This window comes from Sprattus sprattus (genome assembly GCF_963457725.1).
Source record: "Sprattus sprattus genome assembly, chromosome: 7".
NCBI lineage: Eukaryota > Metazoa > Chordata > Actinopteri > Clupeiformes > Clupeidae > Sprattus > Sprattus sprattus.
In genome coordinates this window covers 5,667,355-5,679,196 of record NC_137926.1, presented here as the reverse complement: position 1 = coordinate 5,679,196, position 11,842 = coordinate 5,667,355, and the positions used below count along the sequence as shown (strand labels likewise).

Sequence of the window (11,842 nt, the reverse complement as noted above, 5' to 3'; positions counted from 1 at the left end):
ACACACACAGAGCCCCTCTGAAACAAAACAGAATGTCCGAGATGTTCTGGATGTTTCTAAGGGCGTGCTGTATATCTTGTCTGGATGGAAACCCCACGCGAAGTTAAATGTTTCTGTAGCAAAGCATTGTTTTTTTTACCTAATGCTAACATCTAACAGCTATACTTGTCATCTTTATTTGCAAGCAAGTGCCCAAGAAGTCCTTGAATACACATTGCCAGGATCATTTTAATGATTCTGATTGATTTTTTTAACACCAGCACCCTTAACTCAAACACATTTTCCCTTAAAGAAATGTCCCTGAACTTTTGTCATTGAGGCTTAATTGAGGCTACATGAGCCACATATGCGAGGCAATTCACAAGAAATGACGAGCAATAAACCACCTCTTCAAACAGAATGAAGAACTTGCAAAAGTGTGCAAAGCATGCAGGACAAAGCCACTCTGAAACACACATACACACACTCACACATACACACACTCACACACACACACACACTAAAACTCTCTCTCGCACACACACACACAGACACTAAAACTCTCTCACACACACACACACACACACACACACACACACAGAGAGACTCACAAATACACACACACAGAGACACACCCCCTCTGAAACAAAACAGAAGGTCCAGGATGTTCTGGATGTTTCTGAGCATGTGCTTCTCCTCCCTCTCGTACTCATTAAATCCCACATTTTGAAAACTTCGCCCACCAGGTTTGAAGAACGCTGCCTGCTGCACATTTAGACCCAAACAAAACCCAGTGAGAAGCACGTGGACTAGACCAGTTTGGACCCAGAGTCAGAAGCACTTGGACTAGACCCATTTGGACCCAGAGTGGCTCTCCCATAGCGTGACAGAAGCGCCCCTGTCCCTGTCCCAGTGGCTGTCTTCAGAGGTGACTTAATAGACTCCTAATGATGCTTCAGTAAGCTCAGGAGATGGCCTGTCATGACGGCAGTCCTCATTAAAGAAGCCAAGAGGGCATCTCAAAGGACTGAGGTGAACTGTAATCATGCATCTATAAGCACACACACACACACACACACGCACACACACACACTCACTCACTCACTCACACACACACACACACAAGCACGCATGCACGCGCGACACACACACACACGCACGCACACACACAAGCACGCACACACACACAAGTATGCACAAGCACACACACACGCACAGACACAAAATATGTGTATGCACACGCACACACACAGAGCCTTGCGTGCGTATGCATGTGCACGTGTGCGCACACACACAAACCCTCTCTGACACACACACACACACACACAAACTCACTCAGACACACACACACACAAACTCACTCAGACACACACACACACACACACACACACACACACAAACTCACTCAGACACACAGATCTAAAGTAATACACTGGAAAATCCACTCCGTCTGTCGGCAAAGCAGAACCGGGTGTTGTTTTATGCCAGCAATCATGAATGTAGCAGGAAGGGTGTGAGAGCTATCGAATGAGCTCACAGCAGCAGGCTCAGACCGTAACCGTAACGGAGAGCTCTCTTCTGAAGTGGAGCACCAAGACCAACACACACACACACACACACACACACACACACACACACACACACACACACACACACACACACACACACACACACACACACACACACACACACACACACACACACACACACACACACACACAGACACAGCCTCTGAAACACACACACACACACACACACACACACACACACACACACACACACACACACACACACACACACACACACACACCCTCTGAAACACACACACACACACACACACACACACACACACTCTCACACACACACACACACAGAAGGATGGTTCCAGTGGTGACCCGGGTCAGACTACTCTCTGAACCTCTCTGCTAATCCCTCTCCCACGTAAGCCACTGTGTCTGGGTTGGGCCAAGTTCAAACCCTCCTCAGCACACACACACACTCAACTCAAAGTCCGTTCACAATGCAGAACGTCACAAACTCTATAACAGAAACAATATACACCTTTATTTAAAGCTACCTTTTGCTGTATTCAGGCTCATGAATACCAAACGAATTCATGTCAGAGACAAAACCCATTGACCAAATACGCCAGACAGAAGTGATCAGTAAATTGATTTAGATTAATAAAAAGTATGCAGACTAAGATGCATATGCAGACAAAGACTAAGATGCGCATATTATGCAGCCTAAGATGGGCATATCCCAAATTAAATGCACATGCCTTCGCAACATCCAGGCTTCTGCTCCAGCAGCATAAAGACTTCAAAGAGAATAACTAGGCTACTGTTCATCTGCCTGCTTCCATAGGGCACCATTAATGACTTCCTATTCACCCACCCCCCTCAAGATAGTGGCTAATGTGGCGTAGGAGGAAGGCCATACAAAGCACCACAAATTTCACAACAAAGAAACAATGGCGCTCAGATAGGCTACAAAAGGGCTTATATAAGTGCCATGGGCTCTGTTGTTGACAAGACAATGTTGATGATGATTCAATGTAAAGGCAACCGCTATAGCCACAGAGCCATAGGATACACCTGCATTAGAGACGGATGTTGTATGGAGCAGGTGCTTTACCTAGACCTGCCCTATGAAAGGGCAACTATGATTTCAATCTGCAGAAATAATCCGAGCTCTTTGAAATTCGGCACCACTTTCAATGAAACTGGATACACCTAGTTAACATCTGTTACCAAGGAAGCCAAATGATTAGTCAACTATTTTCATGCCAATAATGGACTTTTACCTGGTTGATGAAATGGCAAAATCCCCACCGTCCAGTAGTCTGATTTTACAGAAGAGCATCCCGTTGACAAAGGGTACCGCCGTCAGCTCTTCGAGCGTAAAGTGGGTCTGAAACTTGAACTTTTTCTTCTTCATTAAAAACGCCATTTGTGCGTACGAATCAAACGCACAGTATTAAGTATTGTTGTTTAGAAATCGAACGTAAAACCCGGGCAAAGAGATGGCTTAGTCTGGAGCTTGAAAATCCTTTTTGAAATTGTTATCTTGGTTCAACATCTTCTGTTGATTTGCACCTGCAATAAAAACAAAACAAAATAGCATTCAGGCAATTTGAAAATATATCCCCAAAATGTTATTGATTACTGTCAAAATAACTGAAGTATCAATAACTTGGCTTTCACACCCACTCTCCGAGAACTGATTCACAGACGTTACCCTATAAAACTAGGTTAAACTGTATCAGTGACTTCTTCTCAAGGCAGGTCAAACACAGTATATGCCGGGGCTTGGGTCTTTCTGACCGGAGTGGTGTGTGATATATCTAGTCTAGGTAATTCGGGCAGAGACCAACTAAAAGACCACCTTCCACTGAAACGTGTCGTTCTTAAAACACACTTGAAAGGGGACTTAGATGTTATATACGAGACTACAAGTTTTACCTATTCCTTCTCCGAGTTGCAAGTTAGAAGAACACTGAGAAGCCCTCAGTGTTTAAGCAAGACAGGACAACACCGCAAGAAAACATAGGCTACGGTTCAGTTCAGACCCACACAAGCGCAAACAACGGCAAAATAAAGTGTAACCTTAGAAGCCTACTTACATATAGCTGACTGATATCAACGAAGCCAAAGTTGGCTTCTCAGTAGTGAATCAAGACCACTGCTGTCTTGACTGTAATCACAACAGCAATCTTTTCCAACTGTCAAGCAATCCCCGTACTTTGAAGCGTGCTGTAGTGGGCTAATTTAAACCCTCCTTCTCGACACAGCAGCGGCCAGAAGCGCCGCCCTCCCTGCGACGCGTGGACTTCCTTGGATAAAATTGGCTCGTAGCTTATACATTAAACATACCGGCCAGCTGGCACTGTTGGTCAGACCTAAATATGTCATGATATATGAGAGACCATGTATGCAATCTTCATGAAAATATTATATTACTGCTATTGGTGTGATTTACAGCAGGAAGAACATTGACTTGGCCAATTATACAAATTAATTTCAAAGGGAATACAATGAATGCCTAGGAGGTTCTTATCCATGCCAGCCTACCATTCCCAAGATACCTTAAGGTGTGCGGAAGGTGTGAGGTTCAACACAGAAGTTCCGAAACGCTTCTCCCTTGGCATTTGTAGGGAATAGCAAGATCTGAAGTGACTTGTTCTGTGCACTTTTTATGTATGCATGTAGCGCCCTCTGCTGGTAGCCTTGGAGCTGACATGCATAGCCTCCTCTGAAATGGTCTCCGTTCATTTAAAACGTTCATGGAAAAAGTATGAAAGAGATGCCCGTTTGGAAAATATTTATTCTTTATTTAGAGGAAGATTGGCATTTTGGTGGTCTCTGAACATATGACTTATTGCACACATTGAAATACAATAGACCTAACCAGTCCAGTGGTGGTCTCTGGAGAAGTGGGTATATACTCTTAATTTTGCATTTTTTTTAAGCAGCCCAGAGGTGGTTAAACGCAATGCTGACTGAAAAAAAGTTGGTATACCTGAGTATACCCTGGATTACACCACTGGACCTAACAATCACCCTCGAACATGGCTCCGTTTTTTTTTTTTTTTTACCCTATTTGCCCTTAAAAAGCTTATCGCTGCTAGTGCCATTGAAGACACTAGTGCTGCTCTGCAGAAAGGGGGCCAAGGGCCACCGGGCAAGCAGTGCAGCCTGGGCATGGCTGTGCATGGCCTAGGGTTACTGAATGATCCGCAGCAGTTGGTCCCGTCCCTCCAGCGCTCAGCTGATGTGCCGTCATCCCCACGGGTGGCACTTCCACAGACAACTTGGAGACCCGTATGTAAATACGGCTCTTCCGTTCCTCCAGCTTTGGCTGGTCTCCCATTGCAATCTGCAGTAGCGGCCCCAGTATGTATGTCTGTGAGTTGCACAAGTGGATAAGCTACTGGATGACCTGGATTTCCCTCTGGATTAATAAAGTATCCATCTATCTATCAATAAAGTGTGATGGGCCCATGCCAGTACCCAGGCTTCCTTCAAGATCATTTATAGCTCTGTATTATGTTGATGGGCCAGAAGCAAACCAGTAAAAGTGCATTCTAAACATTCCTATTTAAAGAGCATTCATGTTGGCAGGAAATTCTGAGGACAATACCAAATGATAATGTAATGTCATAGTGTTACAGAGATATATGTTGTTCTTTAAATTGTTGTATGTTAATGTTACATTTTATATGTTTTATTGTCATGGTGTTATAGAGTTTTATGTTATTTTTTGGTATATGTTATATGTATGACGTCTACTGCGTAGATGAATGATGCTTGCCAAGTCGTAAGAATTTTGCTGTGCTGAAGCAATTTGGTACATGCAATAATAAACACACTTTGACTTTGACTTTGACTTTGATAGAGAAAAAAGAGCCCAAATTTTTTAATACAATGTTCAACCATGTCAGTGTTCGGTTAAAACATTCTCAAAAAAACGTAATTTAACACCATTCAACTGAGACTCAACTCTGAAAGGGATGTCCTTTTGATGAATCTTTATTCGTATATAAATTGGTGTTTTGGTGGTCTCTGAACTTGATACAAATTAAGCTTGTTGACGCACAGTAGGCATTACCGATTACCCTCACACTCACACACATATTTATGGGGTCCCGGGCCTTAATTTTGGACCCTGTTTGCTTTGGATGCTGCTTGCGTATACCTTTAATGTAATTCCAAATTGTTTGCCAGATGTTTTACAAGCAATTACTGTTCAGTTCATCTTGACAAAACATATATGAAGAAAAAAGAAATCCATCCATTTAAATTTCTCTTTTTTTTTTAAATGAATGAAATTGTGACTAAATTAGGGCTACTTTCAGCCATAGTCACTGTTTAGTAATGTTCGTAGCCTCAGTTGACAATCCTTGTTAGCCAGGCCCTAAGGTCAATAAATCATTATACTACTCGCCTTTCGAGAGAAAATTACACACAAGGTACACTGGCATGCTCCTTGACCTCCCGCCTGTAGGTTTACTTCGGAAGTTCTTTGAGAGTTATTTTTATTCCTACTTCTTCACCAATTATTTTTTTTCCTTTCAGTAAGAAAGATGATGAGAGATGCCAAGAGATGTCATATTCAATGGACCATGAGTTTTTCAGTACATAGCCCATTTATCATAGACTATTGCAGGTTTAACAAATAAATACAATCAAAATACGTCAGATTACTATCTCTGTGACATACAAATGATATACATTCAAACTTTATAAGTGCACTTGGCTTAGTAAGCCTGGATTCGACATTGGTGTAGCCTAGTTTAGACTGGACCTTTTTTAATTGATCAATTTTTTTAGTTTTCAACTAAATTCAAGTAATGCTTTTATACTTTAATTATGCTTTTAAAATGTCTTTCTTTACAATTCCCCACAACTCCATTGGGTATGAAACCATAAAAGGAATGTCATAGAGCTCCGCCCAACGTAATGACCAAACAAAAGAAGACACGCCCCCGCCTCAAATGAAGCGCTGCAAGTGGTCAAATCTAATGTCAGTTTGTTCAAAACCACGAGGACAGTAAGGGATTCCCTGCTTTCATACTGGTCCAGTTGAAATAAATTGTACCTAAACAATTTGCGAGGGTGTTGTCAGCAAATGTTGAAGTGTTATGTATGGTTTGCTTGTTAAATAATGAAAACCTTAATGTATCATGTTTATCCCTTTTATAGCAGAGCAGGAGTAACATTTGGATATACGCGGGCGATTGGTTACTGTAGCCATCCATCAAGTGTAGGAAACTCCTCCTCCACTCATCTTTCGTCTCCAGCTAATCATTTCCTTTCACGAACCGGCCGCCCTACTACACCGGCATTTTTGGATCATCAGCTGTCAATTCTACGGCGATTCAAACGGTATAATTAAACGTATTTCACGTGGATTACCGTCGAAACCTTCCTCTCAGTGGAAATGGTCTGTAAAAACAAAAATGATAATGCTGTAGTAGTAGTAAGCGTACATCTGGCGTTACCGTCTAGCTACTGACCGCGCTCAGCTGCTGACTTGGACGGCGGCTCAGCATCCACCTCATCAACACTTTGTTCAAGCGGAAGAAGGTCTTTATGTAGGTGTTGTATGGGAAAGCCATAACTTTATTAATCAGGCTTAATGCAACAATCAGCGATAGTAAGTGGCTTGAATCGCCGTCAACTTTGTCTTGAACCGGCATCGCAAAAATAGACACGTGACGTTCGAAATTACCGGGTAGCTCACCGCTAGCGTAGCCTACTAACGTTAACACTGAGAGAAACGGATGCTTTCGCCTGTGTGACACTTTTTTGATTCAGTTTGGTATAACGAATGTCAGGGTTGTTTTGACCGGGTTTGAGTCATCATTTCACATGATGCATCAGCAAGGATCGTTTGTTTCTCCTTTGATAAGCGGGGTCTTCTGTCAGTGTCGCTCGGACGAGACTCACCAGGGCTCTGACCCGGGAGGAGGCGGCGGGACACCCACGATGCCCCCAACTGTGACTAGGGACTGTCCGATGTCGGAGTCAAGTGACGAGCTGTGTGACTCGGTGCACAATTGTCCAGTTTGTGGCGGACCCGAACAAGAACACAGACTGAAAGTCCTGTTTCAGATTTTGGATGTTAACAAGGATGGGGGCATTTGTGTCAATGATCTCACCATTGGCCTAAAAAAGCTTGGAGTCCATCGCACTGAACACGAGCTCATGGTGAGTAAGCTTCACTTAACTCGTCAAACGTCGAGAATGGCAAGGGCAATTAACCTACAAGCTGTTTCTCAACTGTCAGGATTATGTTGCTAATAATAATGATGCGAAGTCTGGCCTACATCCCTGCATTTTGCAGAAAAGTTTAAGTATGAAAAGTTGGATGTAGTTACGAAGGCTGTTGGATGTGCATGTGGCAGTGTTGATATTGAGGTAAGAATGTTACGATAACTGCAGTGTTACAATACATTCACAACTTCACATCCCAATAACTTTTACAACTAGTCTGAGGTATTTCTCTTGGTCGTTACACAGAATCATTATTTGATTTGATTTAAACACATCCCAATGGTGTCCAATAAAAAAATCCTTAACTTTACTAAACAGGTGTTATGTATGTGTATATAAAGACGATTCTACTGTATGAATTAGTGGTCGTTATAGCGTATTTTGAATGTCTTCTGATGTAGACAGTCAGACTGGCATTGTATTATGTAAACTAGCTGGACAAACAGTCAACATGCTGAGCTTGTTTAAGATTTACACGTACTTATGAACAGCGGTAAGCATATTTGCTCCCAACCCCAGGTCATACATAATCTTTTCAACCTCTTGAGACATCAGGCCTATGTTTGTTAAATGTTGTAATGCTCATCAGAGCTGCTAAGAGTTCCATGCAATGGTTAGTTTGAACCTCATGAACTTCTAGGTCTTTATAGTCGCCCTTTGTTTGCTTTTTGGTTTGCAGCTGTCATTTTAAATCAAAAGTCAAAAAGTCAAAGTGACCCAAATACTTATATTACATCACATTTAAGGGACAAACCAAAAAAAGGACAAATATCTGTAAGAAGGCAAACAGTGACATACAGCTCCAGATATAAACCCTGGGAGAAAATATTGAGTGGTTGTCAGGAAACAGACAGATCTTGTATGGCACATAGCTTCGCCAAAGACACTGATCTCCAGAACAGCTGGAGGGCTGGAACAATCTGGAACAATTAAGTGGAGGTGAATCCAAACAACTCTTCAGTATGATCTCCACAGACTCAAGAGGAGGCTCTGAAAACATGGGCAGATTCCTGAATGTTGACCATTGACGGGAAACTGTCTGTGTACCTAACAACGGAAAAACCCAGATTTAACTGACCATAATTGACTGATACAATTGTCCCTAACACAGTAATGGCAAGACCGTTTCCTTCTCATAAAATCCAATAAAATAGGACATTGTGTGTGAGCAGCCAAGTTTCTGTTTGGGCAGAGGGTAGTTAATCATAAATTGTTGATTGCTGATAGGAGATCTAAGGGGGGCTGTCATTAAAATGTAATAAAGAAGAATTATTATTCAGGAAATCTGTTGTTTCTGGACCTGAGGGCACATTGAGGTAATGATGATTGAGTCAAGAAACACATGAGCCAATAGGAATACTAGGCCTCGAATGCCTGGGATTTCACCCCAGGACACTTAGCTAGGAATGTGGCCTACTTTTGCACTAGTGGTGCTATGCTAGTCACGAGACCTCCAGTCAGTGGTGTTTTTCCTTACACAGAGAGAGAGAGAGAGAGAGAGAGAGAGAGAGAGAGAGAGGGAGAGAGGGAGAGAGGGAGAGAGGGAGAGAGAGAGAGAGAGAGAGAGAGAGAGAGAGAAACATGAGTACACGTGGTAGATTACTCTTTCACACATGGGTGTGTCTGTGGGGGGGTGTGTGTGTGTGTGTGTGTGTGTGTGTGTGTGTGTGTGTGTGTGTGTGTGTGTGCGTGCACGCGTGCGTAACTGTGCTATTATCTGATCATCTTGAGTGACTTGATTAAAGGGAGAGCTAGGGAGTGAGGATGGCTACAGGATCAGACAAACCGCTGCGCTATTTATTGAAGCCCGTATAATAACTGGTTTGTAGTATCTTGTGTGTGTGTTTTTTCTTCAAAAAGAAAGTGAAAGAACGTGATGGGGTTGTGAATCGAACCCAGTTGGCATATATGCTTAAATGTGAGCTCACCGCAGGAAAACTGTCCATTGTAAACCTGATGGTGAGCTTCCCTAGAGAATGAAAGAGTTTGCTGTGTGCTTCTCTTTCTTTGTCAAAGAACACAAAACAGCACCCAAACAAAACAGGTTTTTGAATTAAACAAAAAGTTGTTTCGTGCAGCATTAAGGTATACTGGTATAACATATAGGCTAGACCGTAATCACTCTTCTTTGAGAAGATGCTTTCTTATGGGGTTAGTGATGATCTGTGTCTTGGTGGTCTTGGGGTAATGCCATGCCTAGGCTCTCTAGGCCAGGTCTGTGAAGGCAGCCTTTGTTAAAGGATTTATCCAAGCCTTTAGAACAATATGGAAGGTTCCAGCTTGATGAACTGGATCGGATGAGTTTGACTTCTCACCCCTGTATGTTTATAAAGCACTTTGAGCTGCATTCTTTTGCATGAAAGGTGTTCTATAAATAAAGTTTTATTATTATTATGTGGTTGAATTATGAAGGCTAGCTGTCTAAAGTGAACGGATTGCTGCCTTGACATTTTTCTTTTGACTAAAAACGAGCGATGCAATATCCTGCTCAGGAGCCACCTAAAGTGTTTACCTGGCTTCCATCTCTGCAGCTTGTTTGCAAGGGAAATCCTTTCCAAAAGCCTCAGTAACTCCGTGCAGGTAGTATCTGAGTGCTGGAACATCCGTCCATCCTGAAAGAAACACACATCACTATCCCTTTCCTTGGGCATCCTTGAAGGTACCTGGTGTTCATCATAGAAATAGGGACTCTTACATTTTCACGCACAAGCCTGTTTCAGGGCCGACGTCTATCATTTCCTTTACATTTCATTTGGTCATTTAGCAGACGCTTTTATCCAAAGCGACTTACAAGGATGTTAACACATTTAACATTTTACACTGATGGCACACTGCACATCAGGAGCAATTAGGGGTTCAGTGTCTTGCTCAAGGACGGTACCTTCTGATTACTCAATGACTTCTCTACCTCCTGTACAACCGTCTTCCATTCGAGACGACTTCCACAAGTGTGTATTTCGCTCCTCTTGAAGCCTGTTAGTTCCCAGCTGCCAGCTGTGGCTCATTGGCGGCTGGCCCCTGAGACCGAGTCAAGCCATCTTCTGCTCTCCAGTCTAGACTCACGGCACACAACTGGTGACTGCGGGACCTGGGGGAAAACAGAACACACACACACACACACACACACACACACACACCCAGACCCTAATGACAACATTGATTCTACAAGTTCATAGACGTCTCAAAGTGTATGCTGGGATTTTGGTATTGCCCTAAGCCCAGTATTGCTTGACATCCTGCCAACATGTCTCATCCTCTTTGCCATACTTCAAATTACTACATTTTGGTCCTCTTTTGTCATGACGTCGTGGGTTGTGTGATGGTTTTTCTGTTAGTCATTAGCTTGTAGGTTCATTCACTATATTGTGTGATGGTTTTTCTGTTAGCCATTAGCTTGTGGGTTTGTTCACTATATTGTGTGGTGGTTTTTATGTGAGCCACTAGCTTTTAGGTTTGTTCACTATATTGTGTGGTGGTTTTTCTGTTAGCCACTAGCTTGTAGGTTCATTCACTATATTGTGTGGTGGTTTTTCTGTTAGCCATTAGCTTGTAGGTTTGTTCACTATATTATGTGTGATGGTTTTTCTGTTAGCCACTAGCTTGTAGGTTGGTTCACTATATTGTGTGTGATGGTTTTTCTGTTAGCCACTAGCTTGTAGGTTTGTTCACTATATTGTGTGTGGCCAGTCTGAGAAGAGACTCGTTTTTAAGTCTTCTTCCTTTTGAGGCCTGAGGTACTGAAGTCAGGGCAGGTGGCAGTGGCGGCTCAGTGCTCAGATGACAGTCATGAAAGGACTTGCGGGGGTTGTGGGTGAGTCTGTGTTTGCATACAAATCTGCATGGCTCAGATGTCAAGGAGTATCACGGAAGGGCTGCTTCATACCAACAGAAGAGAGGTTGCAGATCTAAAGAAAAGTATTTTTTTTATTTTTGAAATGGTGGCAGTTAAATCAGCAGTCTCTCAAATATTGTTTTATTTATCAGCTAATTGTTTTGTGTGTGTGTGTGTGTGTGTGTGTGTGTGTGTGTGTGTCTTGTGCGTGCGTGTGTGTGTGTGCGTGTGTGCGTGTGTGCGTGTGTGTGTG

At 42.8% G+C, this 11,842-nt stretch overlaps 2 protein-coding genes across 3 annotated transcripts in view; one reads left to right on the top strand and one right to left on the bottom strand.

Moving 5' to 3' along the window:
- eeig1b (estrogen-induced osteoclastogenesis regulator 1b) overlaps positions 1 to 3,711 on the bottom strand; it is a 58,872-nt gene extending 55,161 nt beyond the window's left edge. Inside the window, exons 1-2 of the mRNA XM_080841980.1 lie at positions 3,605 to 3,711; positions 2,786 to 3,077 (exon numbers count right to left, since the gene is read on the bottom strand). Coding sequence (XP_080698106.1) covers positions 2,786 to 2,931 — 146 coding nt within the window. The 5' untranslated portion in view covers positions 2,932 to 3,077; positions 3,605 to 3,711. The remainder of the gene's footprint in view (positions 1 to 2,785; positions 3,078 to 3,604) is intronic.
- Positions 3,712 to 7,352: 3,641 nt separating this feature from the next.
- slc25a25b (solute carrier family 25 member 25b) overlaps positions 7,353 to 11,842 on the top strand; it is a gene marked incomplete at both ends in the record, with an annotated part of 33,065 nt that continues 28,575 nt past the window's right edge. For both annotated transcript variants that reach the window (XM_080841634.1, XM_080841633.1), the window contains one exon: positions 7,353 to 7,691. In XM_080841634.1, coding sequence (XP_080697760.1) covers positions 7,353 to 7,691 — 339 coding nt within the window. The remainder of the gene's footprint in view (positions 7,692 to 11,842) is intronic.